This window comes from Tachysurus fulvidraco, chromosome 1 (assembly GCF_022655615.1).
Source record: "Tachysurus fulvidraco isolate hzauxx_2018 chromosome 1, HZAU_PFXX_2.0, whole genome shotgun sequence".
Lineage (NCBI taxonomy): Eukaryota > Metazoa > Chordata > Actinopteri > Siluriformes > Bagridae > Tachysurus > Tachysurus fulvidraco.
The window spans coordinates 10,320,689-10,338,874 of record NC_062518.1 but is presented as its reverse complement, the minus strand read 5'-3'; the positions used below and the strand labels follow the sequence as shown (position 1 = coordinate 10,338,874).

Below are 18,186 nucleotides of genomic sequence, written 5' to 3'. Positions count from 1 at the left end.
TGTTTTTCATTAATATAATAACAGCTGTGAGATTAAAAGTAACCCTACGTTGGTTATTTTCCCCCATCAGCACTTCCAGGGGTGTTTTATTCCTCAGCAATCATCATATCGAACAAGCAGTATTTATTTACTTGTGGTGCTCTGATGGGATCAAAAGAGTTGTGAGACATGAGTTACATGCTCATGTGCAGCTGAAAGGAGTTCAGTCTTGTGGATGGAAACAGGAGCATCACGTCTTGGCAGAAAGGTGCTGAAATATACATGAACACGGCTGTGTTGAACGAGAAATGGCTAAAGCAGAAAACCATATTGTGTTTTGGTACAACTAGATGAAGCTGTGTGTTGCAAGTAGGTGCATTATTAATGTAACTTACACACACACACACACACACACACACACTCATTTATTCATCCATTTTCTGTAGCGTGGAACTTGGAGTCGGGGGACAAGGCAGGGGGCAACCTGCGTGGGGTGCAAACTCATCACAAGACACAAACACACACACACACACACACACACACACACACACACACACATCTATATCTATATTAATGTTGCACATTTCTATTTTATACATGTTTTTTTACTCCTGAGATAAATTAGCAATGCTGCATAACTTCCATGTCTCTAAGAAGTATCTGATGTTTTCTTCATCAGATTAGACTCAGAGTCTGAAAATCAATATGGAAGACATATGAAGATGTCCTACACCTCGGCCGTTATTGTCACGTGAACATGTGGTTTTCTACGTCCCTGTCGAAAGTCTATAACTAAATATAATCATAAAATAAGGAAGTGGTACATTTGTGTTGCCATAGCTTAGGATACAGACTTTGGCAGCAGATAGTCACCTTATCTGTCTCTCTCTTTCTGTCTCTCTGTGTGTACAGCTTTATTTACCCCCCCCCTTCTCTGTCTCTCTGTCCGTCTCTCTCTCTCTCTCTCTCTCTCTCTCTCTCTCTCTCTCTCTCTCTCTCTCTCTCTCTCTCTCTCTCTCTCTGTGTCTCTCTCTCTATCTCCTTGTCTGTCTCACCATTCCTCTCTCTCTCTCTCTCTCTCTCTCTCTCTCTCTCTCTCTCTCTCTCTCTCTCAATGTCTGTCTCACAATTCATGAATCTCTCTCTCTCTCTCTCTCTCTCTCTCTCTCTCTCTCTCTCTCTCTCTCTCTCTCTCTGGTTTGTGTGTTTTACGTTGAGATAACACAGTTAAATGTAGCAGTTTCCTGGCAGTGTGTACCAGAGTGTTTATATAGACTTAACCCTTAGTGCTGGCTTAACCATCATCACTAATGCATGTGCTGACAATCCATTGTAGAATCTTATACACCTCAATAATCTAACACTTATTACCCTGAGCCTTTGTTTCTTTATACAGCAGTTTTTGCTTCTGATATCAGCATTACGAGGATCAGTGTCCTCATTTCTTTTTTCTTTTTTTCTTGTTGAATTTGAATGCAGCATCATTTTGTGCATCTTGGTGGCACGCTTTTTGTTCAGCAGACCTGAATTCAGTGAACGTTTGAACAAACGTTGAGAATCAAACTTCGGGTTTTGTACCTAGACTAAAATTCTGTTGGATTCAGCAAAAAAAGTTGTAGGAAAGCGAGTTCTTTAACACTTGGGACTAATTTAATGATATTAGTCTGGAAACAATAATATACAGTAGATGTATTAGATTGACTACACTAGAACACCTTCTGACCAATCAAAATAGAGGATTCAGCAGCTCAATGTCTATCAGCTTAGTATGAGATAAACATGCTGTAAAAGAGCTAGCTGTACAAACTAGCTGCTCCTTTTTAGACCTCCAGGCTGAATCACTGTAATTCTGTAGCTGCGAGGGAAAACAATCTCCTGGACTCATGAAGACACATATTGCAGCGCTGATGCCAAATAAGAAGCTGCACACAGAAGCGAGTAATTGCGATTCTCTTCTCAGGTGCACACTGCTGTTTCGCACGTCCGAGCTGCTGTTACTGCAATAACCCTGCAAACAAACTTTGACTTGGGAGACAGGTTAATATAGAGTCATGTAACAGCCTTGTAATGGGAACAAATCACTAGTGCTCTCTCTCTCTCTCTCTCTCTCTCTCTCTCTCTCTCTCTCTCTCTCTCTCTCTCTCTCTCTCACTCTCTCTCTCTCTGCAGCATAACACTCAGCAGAAAAGCAGCCTCTGCTTTCTTATCTGTGCTACTGTGACGTCAGTATGTACTGATATTACAGGCGGGATTCAGAAAGACCTTTCCCATCACGGTCTAACTGCTTACACAGAATAAAAAGTAACCTGTATACCAGGGTTTTTAATACGACCACATCGTGAACACGAACCAGGAACCTAGGAACCAGGAACCTAGACATAGACCTAAACATGGAGTAGAAGAGTAGCAGCGAACTCCTTTATCTTCTCACGAACCCATTCTAAACACCGAGTGTCTGAGTGCATGAGTGAAGTGTAAATCTGTTAACATCACACTCTCTATGTGTGCTGAAATCATTAAATAGACTTTTTTCTAATTGTCCATCCAACAGATTACCTCACTCGGAGTTCCTCAGTCTGAGTTACCTCACTATTTGCCCTATTGGGTCAGTGAGCGACCGACCTACCTACATGCAAATCAGTACCATTAATACCATTATAATGATATGTCTAGACCAGGTTATAATCTTTAATAAGAACACCTGCACACATGCCCATGCATCCAATTATCTTATCAGTCAGTTATGAGCTAGTGGTGTATAAAAGCATACAGATACAGAACAAGAGCTTAGGTTAATGTTCATATCAAACATCTGAATGATGAAGACGTGTGATCTCAGTGGCAATGGATGTTGGTACCAGATGAGCAGGTTTGAGTATTTCAGAAACGAATGACCTCTTGGGATATTTACACAAAATAATCTCTAGAGTTTATACAGAATGATGCAAGAAACAAAAATCCTCATGATCAGCAGTTCTACAGCTGGAAATGTCTTGTTAATTGGTTCACACTGACAGTGAGGCTTCAGTCATTTATATAATTACTTTAAACAATCAACACCAAGCTCTACTTCTGAGGCTACGTTGAGCATCGGCGCCAAATCTGGACGAGACTAGAAAAAGATCAAGCTACGAAACAAACCATCAAAGCAGGCAGGAAGCGTTCGAGGTTTTGACCTTAGAGATATCTATATATAATACATTGACATATCAGAATTTGTAGACACCTAACTATCACACTCCTATGTGTTATAATAAGCAGCATTAGTGTTGGTGCTGGTGTCGGGTGAGGCGATCTGGGGTGCAGTCAGTGTTCTAGTACATCTCAAAGGAGTGATTGAGGTCAGGCCTTTGTGAAGGACACCCGGGATCTTCTACAGTACTCCAAGCTTGGCAAACTATATCTTCTGTTTTTTTGCCTTATTCTCAGGGAAAGGCTGTCAGGGTGGAGCAGGTTTGAGCCTTGTAGTTCCAGTGAAGGGAAATTGTAATGCTATAGCATTCAAAGACATTCAGAACAACTGTGTTCTTCAAATTTTGTGACGAACCACATTATTTTTTATACATTTCTGGCCATACAGTGTGCCAAGATAATATTGTAAACAGTGTTGAAGAAAGGTTAATATCGGCACCTTCCTAATAAACTATTGAGCCTTTTCTATAACAATGATCATGGCACTGATGTATATTTTATAAAGTCGCTTTTAGTTCAGTTCTCTTTAGCAAGTCTAGAGCAGCGTACGTTCTTGCTTCACGACAGGGTTCCAGCTGTTGGGTCCTGTGCCTCGTAAGCATTCAGGAGCTGTATGTTGTGTTATTGTGAGAATCACTGGCGGTACTTCAATCCTTTGTGTTTCTGAATCCCTCCTCCTTTGCTTTCCCAATGCAGCTCTGCACATAGCTCCACCACAAAAGCTCATTTGTCTGAACACATCTGCCGTGCCTGTCTGACTAGTAGCTTTACAATGGCTAATGTCTAGTTTGACTCACGATGGTTCCTAACAATGCGGACAATCTCCTAGATGAGCCTTTCTTTTTCCAGCAGCTTCATTGAACTTTTATTTACTCTGGTGATATTGTTCATCTCTGCAAGCTCATGAATTCAGTTATGGTTCTATAACTGTTTGTCTTTGTATAGAGGATGAATAATGCAGTCATTGCAACACTGTGTGTTTTACAGCACTGTAGTTCTGGAGCACATTTTTTCTTTTAAGCCTGCATTTCAGTGCTAAGTTTAAACATGCCTCCAAACCCACAGCACTGTTTTTTTTATCTGTGTCACGTGCATTTGCAGCACAAAACTCCAGATTGCTCCAGATCTTTGAAGTAGAGTAGATAATAACTGAACCGATTTATTTCAACAAGTCGTGTTATCACAGGAGGGAGTTCCCTCACTATTCAGTCTAATGCTTTATGCTCCAGAGGACACTGCGTGATGGTTGTAGGAAGTGAGTAGGCATGATGAGCGTCTGAGGTCTCCACCTATGTGTTGCTTTTTCCAGTTAGTCTCTGGTGGAGGCACAGCAGGTTGAAGGTCACACACTTGTCACTCTGGGTGTGTGAACTTATCAGCGGTGGTGTGATGGAGGAGCAGGAGGGAGTGTTTTCACTTCCTCATACATGTAGTTTTTACTACCCAGTGTGTGGAAACTGAATAAAACGCTTGCAACTAAATGCTGACTTCAGATCTCAGGGTGTTTCCTCTAGAAAAGTCTGTTCTCTAGGAAGCCATTTTATATGGATGACCAGAGAAACTCATATACAACAATGAAATGAGTCAATTTTGTGTAGATACATTTTTTAAATTGATAATAGAAAATGAACAAAACAACACAATACAATACATGTGGGAAAGGAACCTTCATTTGTCTTGCCTCTTGGGTTTCTTGTTTATTCCCCATAAGCGGTGGCTGAAGGACTCAGACAAGCAGAAAATTGCCAAGATGTTGTCATGCGTTTATACGGTTTGAGGGAAATTGTCGTGGGACCTGGAGTCTGTATTAAGACCACAACAGAAGATGAGGGGAAAAAACAACAAAGTTGTCAGTCAGGGTTCAGTGAAGGTGAAATTCTGGGAACTTATGGGTTTTTGTGTTCTGCCACTTCATGGCTTATTTGTTCAAATACAAGTGAAAGATTCATCTGAAAATCCCAAGCGAAGTACATAACCAGCTCCAGAATTATTGCCACCTTTTGTAAAAACTGAGCAGATTTGTTGAGAAAAAAAAAAGGTTATTAGGAACAGTCAGAGTGAGAAAAGACAAAAATCGTTTTTTGGTGTGTGGTAACAGCATCACAGCGTGCAGCATGTTGATGGGAGGGAAACAGAAACCAGATATCCTCAGTGCCAATCTCGAACAGGTACCAAAACTGTACAAGCACAACCCTTGCTGCTGAACCAGTGAGCAAAGCAGAGTTCATGCACTGTTAGGAGTCATGTGCTCAGTAATCCGAGCGTGGTAGTGTCAGAAGTCACTTTAACCCCTCGTGTCAGTCTGCTGATCCTGCATCGTGATTTTTGTGCAACACGAGCATTCACTGTTCGCGCTCGAACAATGCCGCTCACTGTTTCTGTCTCGCCATTCAACCCTTTTCATCTGGAAAGCAGAACGTTAGTGTAGGTCTGTGCTGCTGGGTCTAGACTGTGTGCATGTAGGCTGCAGAGTGGGAACATAAGGATGGGTAAAGAATGCAGATCAGACATGTATAGGCCGGCCTGGGCACGTGTTCCCTCCTACACACGATGAGAAAATCTGATCACATGATGCTCTGAAGAATGTTTAGCTTCACAAATGTAATGCAATGCAGTGTATGTTGTACATGTATTGTCTAACTACTGTACATTATATTTCCTAAAACAAGAAAAGTGACGTGACATACGGCTATTTACAGTGACCCAAAGTGAGAATTCGTTCTCTGCATTTGACCCATCCAAAGTGCACACACACAGCAGTGAACACACACACCGTGAACACACACCCGGAGCAGTGGGCAGCCATTTATGCTGCTGCGCCCGGGGAGCAGTTGGGGGGTTCGGTGCCTTGCTCAAGGGCACCTCAGTCGTGGCCGGCCCGAGACTCGTACCCACAACCTTAGGGTTAGGAGTCAGACTCTCTAACCATTAGGCCCCGACTTGCCCCACGAGGCCACGACTTGCCCCACAGGCCACGACTTGCCCCACGATTTAGTAAAAGCCAGAGAGTCACACCTGTGGCAGTTTGAACAAGCACAGCATCTGTTATGTGACATCTATTCCATTTCATATGCAGCTTGGGAAGGTCACTGAAGGTTACAGGAAATGATGCTATACCTCCACAGATTGCGTGTATATGTTATATAGTTCATGTCAGGTCTCAGTTGTTGTTTGTTTATAATCGTGAACGTTATAATCCTTTAAATTGAACGCTAAGCTTGATACAGCTCATTGTCGCTGTATCAAAAACGTTTCATCTTGAGACACCGTTCTCGCTGTCTGACACAGGAAATGGTCCTGCTGAAAGAGGAAAGAATTATGTGCTGCTTTTGTGCAGTGGTGAATCGTGTGTGTGTGTGTGCGTGCAGGTGTGTATGTGCGTGCAGGTGTGGATGCTGATGTGTGTGTTTGTGTGACTGACAGGGTGCTAGAAATGTGTGTGTTTGTGTGGTTTGTGTGTGTGTGAGATTCTGTCTTTATTATAGACACTAGCACATAGCACAGGGACAGGCTGCTAGATGTGTGTGTGTGTGTGTGTGTGTTTTTGTGTGTGTGTGTGTGTGTGTGTGTGTGTGTGTGCGAGCGTGCGCGTGTACATGTACATATGTGGATGCTGGTGTGTGTGAGATTCTGTCTATTTATTAAATACACTAGCACATAGCACAGGGCCAGGCTGCTAGGTGTGTGTGTGTGTGTGTGTGTGTGTGTGTGTGTGTGTGTACATGTACATATGTGGATGCTGGTGTGTGTGTGTGTGTGTGTGTGTGTGTGTGTGTGTGTGTGTGTGTGTGTGTGTGTGTGATTCTGTCTATTTATTAAAGACACTAGCACATAGCACAGGGACAGGCTGCCAGGCTACTAGATGTGTGTTTGTTGTGTGTGTGTGTGTGTGTGTGTGTGTGTGTGTGTGTGTGTGTGTGTGATTCTGTCTATTTATTAAAGACACTAGCACATAACACAGGGACAGGCTGCTAGGTGTGTGTGTGTGTTTTTGTGTGTGTGTGTGTGTGTGTGTGTGTGCGAGCGTGCGCGTGTACATGTACATATGTGGATGCTGGTGTGTGTGAGATTCTGTCTATTTATTAAATACACTAGCACATAGCACAGGGCCAGGCTGCTAGGTGTGTGTGTGTGTGTGTGTGTGTGTGTGTGTGTACATGTACATATGTGGATGCTGGTGTGTGTGTGTGTGTGTGTGTGTGTGTGTGTGTGTGTGTGTGTGTGTGTGTGTGATTCTGTCTATTTATTAAAGACACTAGCACATAGCACAGGGACAGGCTGCCAGGCTACTAGATGTGTGTTTGTTGTGTGTGTGTGTGTGTGTGTGTGTGTGTGTGTGTGTGTGTGTGTGTGTGTGTGTGTGTGTGTGTGTGTCCTTTCTGCACAAACACACATTGTCTCATTAAAGGCAGGGTGTAGTATTGATTAATGTGTTGTGCCTTATCCTCAGGTGTGTGTGTGTGTGTGTGAGCTCACTCTATCGCCAGCGCTTAACATTTACACTGCTAATAAATCCCCACACAAACAGGACTTCTCTCCATGATAAAAAGTCGTTCCTGGCAAAAACTCTGCTTAATAATTTGTCATCTTTTTTACACCATATGCATGATTCTTTTCGTTCGTCCTGTGTTTTCTCTGCTGTTCTCTCACTCCTATATCACAGAAGTGTTTCACAGGCTTCAAGGCAGATAAACACGATTGCTTTCCGTGCGATTTCTTTAAGTCAATGATAATGTCATGTCAATTCTTAGACCTCCAGAATGTTTCGTTACAGCGGCAAGAAAAACTGATGTTTAATGCTAGTTGCTCCTCCCACTGATTAACACTGTTACTATGGCAACCAGTAGTAGTTTTAACGTCGTGGCTAATATATAAATGTATTACTCCTTTATTTTTTTTCAGTATATAGACTTACATATACGGCAACTTACATATATTACAACTATCACAATTATGGCATTTTCCTCAATGTTTGATGACTTTATTCTTGAAATTTTATAGCTTAATTTTTGAAATCTTGGTTTTTTAGGTTTTTTTGTCTAAATGTCGGCCCTAAAACCCAGTGTCCCACATACACACACACACACACACACACACACACACACACACACATACACACACACACAGAGGTGTTTGAAATGAAAGAAGGGATACACTGTTGGTATGTCCCGTACAGCTTTATTTACTCCCTCCCTTTCTTTCTCTCTCTCTCTCTCTCTCTCTCTCTCTCTCTCTCTCTCTCTCTCTCTCTCTCTCTGTGTGTGGATGAGTGGAGGCGTTTATCGCTGTCACACAGGTGGAGCCTCCTGAGCAGCTTCTTTAGCACACAGCAACCATCATCCATCTCTCTCTCTCTCTGTCCTCTAGCTGCATCTTTCACTCTTCTCCTTTACATCCCTCTCTGTCTCTCTTCCAGTTTCCCTCTCTTTATCTCTCTTTTTTCTGCCTGTCACGTAAATCCCTTCATCTCAAACATTTTTCAACACTTGCCCAAGTAAGGACTTCAATCATCCAAACTGTTGCCTTTAATGGATGAAAAACAAACAGAACAATCCTGTGTACAAATGTTTCCTGTTATCTAAAACCGCACATTTTGTCAGAGTAAAAATCGATAACTCGTTTTGCCTTGTTTATGGGCAACAATGGATATTAAGATGATCTTGAGTTTGTGTGAATTTACATTTTGAATTTATTCCTAACATTTTTGGGAAGTTTTTTTTGTACATGTTTGCAGTCTTCGTTATAAAGTGACTCATCTGAACATACAAAAATAAAGCATAAACGATGGAATTCTATGGCTGAGATACAAGAGAACATCGTGGTATATAGCGGTAATATTTTTGATTGATAATAAAAAGGAGTGAGATAAACGTGTGGTGATATCTTTTGAGAAGAGATGAATAATTTGTTGAGGCTTTGGTGATGTTATTCCTTTGATTGAATTAGAAATCACAGGCACGTATCACCTTCTGTTAATGATGGTTACTTGTGTGTGCTGTTTTTTATTAAGTGAAAGATAAATCTGAAGGATTGGTGCTGAAGGAGCAGACGTCCGGAAGGTGTGCATCGTGTCAAACAGACTCGTACAATAAATATGTTACAGTGGCAGTTTGTTTCAGAATATTTTGTCTCCTCCGTTGACTGTTTTACTCTGAAGATCTGATGATGTTTGATGTGTGGTTTGTGTTGGTGTCTCTTTTTACATACTGTGATTTCACAGGCAGCTCCTGACTGGTGGAAACCTCACACACACACGACTGGCAGGTGTCTGTGTGACTGACGGGTCAGAGAGAGTGCTGTCCCTCCTACCAGAGAGCACACAGACTGCCAGCCATGAGGCTTCATCCTGATTCAGATTACTCACTTTCCCCTGACTAGTGTAAGCTTGATGACTTTTAAACTGAGTGCTCCAGCCTGAAAAAAACTGAACGGAAATGCAGTGAATCAGTGATTGCTTGTGTCAGCATGAAATGAATATGGAGTTTGTTTCTAGCACTTGCTGTTTGTTGTTTGTGGTGAAAACAGCAGTGTTGTCCTATTTTACCACATTCGACTACATGGTGCCGTGGTGTCGCAGTGTATAGTGTCAGTTTATAGCATCATGGTGTGTAGTGTCACAGTGTGTAGTGTCACGGGGTGTAGTGTCACGGGGTCTCACAGTGTGTAGTGTCACAGTGTGTGGTGTCTCACAGTGTATAGTGTCAGTTTATAGCATCACGGTGTGTAGTGTCACAGTGTACAGTATTGCGTCACGGTGTGTAGTGTCACAGTGTACAGTATTGTGTCACGGTGTGTTGTGTCACGGTGTGTAGTGTCACGGTGTGGAGTGTCACGGCGTGTAGTGTCACAGTGTACAGTATTGTGTCACAGTGTGTTGTGTCACGGTGTGTAGTGTCACGGTGTGTAGTGTCACAGTGTACAGTATTCTGTCACGGTGTGTAGTGTCACGGTGTGTAGTGTCACGGGGTATAGTGTCATGAGGTGTAGTGTCAAGGGGTGTAGTGTCACATTGTATAGCACCACAGTGTATAATGTAACCGTGTGTAGCATCACAGTGTGTAGTGTAATGGTGAGTAGCGTCACAGTGTGTAGTGTGACATCATATACCAGCCAGGCACACAGTGTGTGTCATCAAGGAGTGTGTCATCAAGGAGTGTGTCATCAAGGTGTGTGTCATCATGGTGTGTGTCATCACAGTGTACAGTTGTAGCTGCTTCAGGAGGTGAAGCTAGGAAATCACCTTCTGTTGCCAATTGTTGCGTCACAGTAAACCATTGAAATCGATGAGTTCCTGCTGCTTTGCTGTGTGCTGCTACGCTGCTGCCAGCGTGAAGAGTTTGTGTCTCTTCCTGTTGGCTGAAGCACCATCTGTTCCTCTGAAATTTCTGTTTCTGTGTAACATCATATTTACATCCTGATTACAGCTATGCTAGTAATTCAGTCTAATACATTTGATGCACACAACACACACTTTTAACGTTTGGGATAACAGAACACACTGTAAGAGTAAAGGAGAAAAGAGTAGTTGAATTGTGGTGGATGTAGGCTGTCTCAGAGACATATTTAGATGCAGACAGTCCCATACAGTAGGGAGCATAAGGACAGCTGTGTCCTTCCACAGTCTGGAAGGCCTTCAAAAAGCATGAAGTATTTCAGCAGATCAGAAGGACCACAAAAAGAGACATCACAGCTTCTGTAGAAGAACAATCCCATTCAATTCAATTCAGTTCAATTTCTACTCAATTTTATTCGTATAGCACTTTTAATAATGGACCTTCGGTCATCTGTCCTTTTACAAAATGGAAACAAACTGTAGTCAAATTTCTCAAATGTAAAAATGTTCCTCTAACCGAGACCCCACATTTCTAAAAACCTTTGTGGGAATGTGCAATAGAATGATCTGTGCACTGTTGTGACGCATGACTCCCTCTGCTCCTTTACACCAATGGCTTTTTTCATTTATTTATTTTTAAAGCTCTCACAAATTATTTAGAGCTAATGAGGATGTCAGCATGCTGCTGAGCTGAAGCTCTCTGAACTACTGTGACACTTCTTCCTGTTATTTATCAACCATTCACACAAACGCACACACACACACACACCATACATGCATTGTTTACACACAAAGACACTGAACACACCGTACACAAACCGTACACACACTGTACACACCCACTGTTCACACACACACACACACACACACACACACACACACACACACACACACACACACACACAATGTACACGTTGAACACATATTATAGATACACTGTTCACTCTCACACTGTATACACCCACCGTTCACACAGACACACATTGTACACACAAAATTTTGACACACACACCATACACATTGAACACACACTGTAGACACACGGTTCACACACTGTACACACCCACCGTTCACACAGACACACAAACTGTTGACACACACACACACACACCATACACATTGAACACACACTGTAGATACACGTCACACACTGTACGCACCCACCGTTCACACAGACACACAGTACACACACACTGTACACACACATACACCATTCACATGCACACACTGTACACACTGTACACACACTGTACACATGCTGCACTTAACAACTTAAGATGTTAAGTGGTGTATCAGAGCTGAGCTTACATGGTTAATGTCATATATAAAATATATCTACTGCAATAAAACAGTTAGAGTCTTTCCGCATTTGTCTGTCTGAACGCAAAATGCTGCATATTAAATAATGGCGTAAACACAGTGTAGCAGAAGCTCACAGTTTCAGCTCAATGTCTAAGAACAACACTAGAACAGACTCATGTGGCGCTTCTTATTACTTTAATTACGCTCCCTCGTTTCCTGTCCCTGCCTCTCTTTCTCGCCTCAGAGAATGAAAGCAAAGAGAAAAGAATCGACATTGAGTTTGTTTTCACTGAAGCGTCACGTCAAGCCACTGGTGATTAACGTTAATCGGTTTTAGACCTACAGTGTAAACGATTCCAGTTTGGTAGAAATTCATACGACTGTTCCGATATTTTCATTCCAGCCCAATCGAACCATTCATTTTTTTTTCCTCATCATCGTTCAGCTGTCCATCACCTCAAAACAACTGTCCCTGGAAACAACTGAACACACACATACACACTCACTGAACACATACATTATACACACACTCCCGATACACATCTGAACATACAGAAACAGTACTTAACAGTACTGTACTTAACTATCAAAAGTCATTTTCGGATATTTAATGTACTTAAGTATTTGAAGTAAAAGTAAAAAGTAAAATTTCTGTGATTTTCGGTAGATACCCTATAAGAGCAGGGCCGGTTCTAGGGTTTCATCTTTAGGGGTTTTAGCCCTCAGTGAGAATTTAAAATAAGAAGAGTTTTATATTATATATTATATGACTACACAGTAAGCCAAAAGTTATGGTGTTATTAAATGGCAAGAGTGGACACCAAAATGTTATGCATGTTATGCAGTCTTGAATCAAATCAGTTCATGTATGTGTGCATTCTCTACAAACAGTGTGTCCAATGAATGCAGTCATTAATAAACTAATATTCACAAGACAAAGACCGAATCAATAAATGTTATTTTTATTTAGTATTGAATGGATTGTTTGCATTAATATGTTGTTTGTGCTTTGTTTGGTAATAAGAATAGTGAAATTTCACTGCTTTTGGTTGCCGTATTTGCGGCTTTCCGCTGAATAACGTTATAGATAAACGCCTCCTGCTCTGACTGCGTGTGCACGACTGTCGCTGCGCGTACCTGTGCTTCTCCGTTTCTCCGTACAGCGTGCGGAGCGTAATGCAATCTAGGAGCAGTGATTCACCAAAACCTCCCTTATTGCAGTCACACACATTTCTTCTGATTTTATTTTGTAGTAACGAGTAACGAAGACGCTTAGTGGAAATATAGCGGAGTAAAAGTATGCATTTTATCTAGGAAATGTACTGGCGTAAAAGTGAAAGTTGACATAAATATAACAGCGAAGTAAAGTACAGATACGTGAAATTTCTAATTAAGTACAGTAATGAAGTATTTGTACTTCGTTACATTACGACACTGGTACACACACACTCCCCTTACACAACTGAACACACACATTGAAAACAGACAGAACACATACACTATACGCACACACACACACAGTAAACAGATGGAACACAAACACACACACTGTACACACACACCTCAGGCACACATACAATGTACAAGCTTTCTGCGGAGAGAGAACTTTAGTTTTTTGGTTTATAGTTCCGTGTATAGTTCCGTCAGAAACAAAATTGTGTGTGTGCGTGCGTGTTTTTGTATGCTGTGTTTGGAGCAGTGCTTAAAGTCTCCTCTCACAACAGGAAATGCGTGCTGTCACACCATCTCAGTCACTTCCTCCTCACACATATGTTTATATGAAGATTATGGTTAGGGTTTGTGTTTGTTTAAGTGCGTCAGTCAGGAGAGAAGTAAAGTGTGTGTCAGCTGAACCTGAGCTCTTAGGGCTGTGTCTGTTTTTACAGAGGTGTAGAGCAGAGGTGATGGTGGGGAAAAGGGGAACACTCTCTTCTCAGGGCAGTTTATTATTAGCACACAGCCATACTGTAGCAGGAAGGTGCTTATTTTCCTACTGGAGGAAGGATGTAATACAGCACAACACCACACACTGTGCACAATAGGCTTCATTCAATGCAGCACAGCGGCAGATCGACTGCTTTGTGTCCCACACACTTAGTAAAAGTGCGTCTGAGTTCAGCAGCGTCGCATTTTTATTGCAAGAAAGAGATGCTTGAGTTCCTGACTGCAGCTCCCTGGAGTGTCAGACATGGCTGTGAGCTCTGTAGTAATGCTGCACTAATGTTACACTAATGTTACATTTTCATTCTCTTTCTCCATCATTCCTTCACTCTTTTCTTTCCTTCCATTTTACTCTATCGTTGTACTCTACACTTCCCTACTTTTTCCTTTTCTGTTTCGGCTCACTCGTCCCGTTTCTCCCTTTATTCCGCTTTCATCTTTTCCTTCTTTCCTTTCTTCCTTGCTTATTTCTCTACCTTGTCCTTCCCTTTTCCTTTCTTCCATTCTTCCTTCTGTCCTTTATTATTTCTTTCTGTTATTTTATTTCTTTGCATTTGCTTATTTTTTCTTCCCCGGACCTTCAATCCTTTCTTTGTTCCTTTCCCGTTTTCTTTCCTTCTGTTGCGTCCATCCTTCCATTCCATTACTCTGCCCTATTTACATCATTCTCCATACTTTTTTATCCTTTCATTCTCTCTCTATCTATCTATCTATCTATCTATCTATCTATCTATCTATCTCTCTCTCTCTATCTATCTATCTATCTATCTATCTATCTATCTATCTATCTATCTCTCTCTCTCTCTCTCTCTCTCTCTCTCTCTCTCTCTCTCTCTCTCTCTCTCCAGGTCAGTATGAGAATCGCCTGAACAAGTACATTCGGCATTTCGAGGGTTTGTCCTACGACACAAACATCCTTCACAGCAAACACCAGAGAGCAAAAAGAGCAGTGTCTCACGAGGACAAGTTCGTCCATCTGGAGTTCCATGCTCATGGCAGGTGAGTAAGCCTGTACGCCTGCATGCTGACAGATAAAGACTATGATTATGTATAGAGATGCGATCAGTCCCCCATGATGCATGTCAGTCCATCAAGCTGTCAGAGAGGGCGGAGTTTTTTTTAGAAAGACTGCTGTTTCTGGCCTTGATGGTAACACAGAGAGTCAGAGCGGTAATAATCGCATGAAGTAAGTAAACAAATGCAAAAAATTAAGTAGGTGCTGCAGCACAAACCAGTTCAGAAGCTAAGCAGAAATCTCCTTAATATCCTATTAACAAGATATATAAAGAACGAGATGAGGCAATTTAGCTTGTCCTGGGAATCTGAGGGAGCCACAGCTGTACAGCTGTTTAATCACAGGGTAGTTGATAGTTTTGCACTGGGGCTAGAAGGAAGGCAGCTCAGTGTAATTACAGCTGATGTCTAGCTCTTAACCTGTGCCCTTGTTGTTTCACTCACACAAACGATCTGGAAAAGTCATCTGGTTTATGGAGTTACTACCAGAGTCTCACTAAGTCTAAATACACACGGAGTCAGAGACACCGGTGCTGTGGAGCATTTCATTTTGTTATGTTAAATCCAGCATTACAGACATGGCTGCATTTAATCTCCAGCGATCTCTGTGTAAAAAAATGGTGCTGTTTACGTGTCCCTGTGTTCAGCACATTTCTGTGTATAGATACTACTGCAGAGCTTTATTTATGGTAGCTGCTCTTTGGCTGCGTTTGTCATCACTCCAGTTTACCCTCTTTGTCTTTGCCGTCTACATTTAGATGAAGCACCAGGAGGTTTGGGTCTAAAATTAAAAAGAGAATGGATGAAATGGTGCTGCTAATAAAAAACGACTGTTGTTTGTGTCGATAGTTTGACAAATAATAAAATAAATGGTGGCTCAGTGGTTAGCACATTTTCCTCACACCTCTAGGGTTGGGGGTTTGATTCCCACCTCTGCCTTGAGTGCATGGGGGTTGCATTTTCTCCCTGGGCTTCTGGGAGTTTCTCCAGGTCTTCCTCAGGCATCTCTAGGTGGAGAGACGGGGGGAGGGAAAGAGAGGGAGAGAGAAAGAGAGAGAGAGACAGAGTGCCCTGTTATGGGTTGACGCCTCATCCAGGGTCTTCACCACCTTGTGTCCCAAGTTCCCTTGGGTAGGTTGCCTTTGACTCTTTGTAGGTACATGTGGTACAGAAGACAGATGGATGCATGGATGGATGGATGGATGGATTGGTTTTGTATCGTCATAGTATCATAGCGCTTTTAACTCCATCTTGATCAGAATGTGTCTCTGAGAGCTTTAGCCAGCCTTCAATAATAACCTCATGCTGGGAACAGTACAGTCTACTCTAGTGCTGCTTGTGTAACTGCTTTCCTTTTTTCTTCAAATAGAAGAAAAGAAGTGAAACTGTGCTCTCATTCTGTCTCACACACATTACATGACCCAGCAGATTTATTTACAAGCCTTATGCAGTAGCACATGCCTCTATGGTGTGTGCTCTCTATCTATCTCTCTCTCTCTCTCTCTCTCTCTCTCTCTCTCTCTCTCTCTCTCTCTCTCTCTCTCTCTTCACTCTGTGTCTCTCTCTCTCTCTCTCTCTCTTCACTCTGTGTCTCTCTCTCTCTTCACTCTGTGTCTCTCTCTCTCTCTCTCTCTCTCTTCACTCTGTGTCTCTCTCTCTCTTCACTCTGTGTCTCTCTCTCTCTCTCTCTCTTTTTTTCTCTGTGTCTCTTTCTCTTTTTCTCTGTCTCTCTCTTTTGTGTGTGTGTGTGTGTGTGTCTCTCTTTCTCTCTCTCTGTCTCTCTCTCTCTCTTTTCACTCTGTGTCTCTCTCTTTTTTCTCTGTGTCTCTTTCTCTTTTTCTCTGTCTCTCTCTTTCTTTTTTTCTCTGTCTCTCTCTCTCTTTTTTGTGTGTGTGTCTCTCTCTTTTTCTCTCTTTCTCTCTTTCTGTCTCTTTCTCTCTTTTCACTCTGTGTCTCTCTATCTCTCTTTTTTCTCTGTCTCTTTCTCTTTTTCTCTGTCTCTCTTTTTTCTTTCTCTCTCTCTCTCTTTTCACTCTGTCTCCCTCTCTTTCTCTTTTTCTCTGTCTCTCTCTCTTTTCACTCTGTGTCTCTCTCTCTTTTTTCTCTGTGTCTCTGTGTCTCTTTTTCTCTGTCTCTGTCTCTCTCTCTCTCTCTCTCTCTCTCTCTCTCTCTCTCTCTCTCTCTCTCTCTCTCTCTCTCTCTCTCTCATTCTATTCATCAGGACATGAAAGTCCACTCTATGTCCTAAAAATAATCAATCCCAGGAGGAAGCCAGTTATTTTCATCCTCCCTCACAGTGGGTTCAGTGGTGACTGACAGTTTGTGTTCCACAAATGGCTCCTTTCACCCTGCTGTCCTTCTGCTAATTCTAAGATTTGCCAAGGGTTTACAGAAACGTGATCGGCGTAGGCGCAGGATCAGTGTAGGAAGCCCAGCTCAGATATCAGCAGTAACCCAGTCATTATAATCTGCTCTAGCTACATCATATGTCAGTTAGACACGAGAATCAGAGAGACACTGTGGAGCACAGAGAGGAGAGATACTTTGAATATTATTTTTTATCAGTAAACCATGAATTATTGAATTATTTATTCTACATAAGATATTTTATGTGCTTTGTAATTAAACATGAGTATTATTGTGTATCTACAATACCGATGTGTTACATTTCCAACAGAAACATGTCTCCTGTAAGTAAAAAAAGACTGTAAACTCTTTTACTTTCTTGCATGTGATATGTTTTTTTTCTCCCTAATTTTGTCTTTTCCACAAATTGCCAAATTGCCAATTTCCACAAATCCACCATCACAGCGCAGCTTAGCGTAGCACACGCTAATGAAAGCGCTATCCGCCCTCTTATGAGGACATGATTGGCTAGTGTCGCTGTGATTCACAGGGAAGAGAGAATATTTTACTTTTCCAATTTTTGCCAGTTCTGCTCTCTTGGAATCCTGACTGTAGAGGATTGGGGCAACATTGGGATTCGAATTCCTAAATCCTGAGTTTCTTTTGTACCTTCTGTATGTCCCTTTATAACTCTCACGTTGGACAATATTGACAAGTTGGTAAGACCTAAACGTTAGACGTAAAAGATGTTATATACACCTTATAAAACCTTCTGACCAATCAGAAAGGACGATTCACCAGTGTTTATGCATAAGGTTTTTGTTCTTTTCATTTCCATGAACGCAATTACCAAAGCTATTTCATAAGGTGCATCTCTCCCAGAGTTCAGCAGTCAGTAGTCAAGGCACTGAGCAGGTAGTCGGCCATTTTAATGGATGTTTCACTCAATCACTGAATACTTCCAATGCTTTGGAACTTTCTGTCCTTTTATAATCCCACAATGCAGCAGGCAGCATTAATCCTCACTATGTTCCCTTACTGGAAATTGTGTCATATTTTCGGAAGCCTCTCAGCTCAGA

The 18,186-nt window shown here is 41.9% G+C and overlaps 1 protein-coding gene across 1 annotated transcript in view; it reads left to right on the top strand.

Annotated features, from left to right (window-relative positions):
- adam10a (ADAM metallopeptidase domain 10a) overlaps window positions 1-18,186 on the top strand; it is a 75,279-nt gene that overhangs the window by 7,535 nt on the left and 49,558 nt on the right. Inside the window, exon 2 of the mRNA XM_027137104.2 lies at window positions 14,596-14,746. Within this exon, the coding sequence (XP_026992905.1) occupies window positions 14,596-14,746 (151 nt within the window). The remainder of the gene's footprint in view (window positions 1-14,595; window positions 14,747-18,186) is intronic.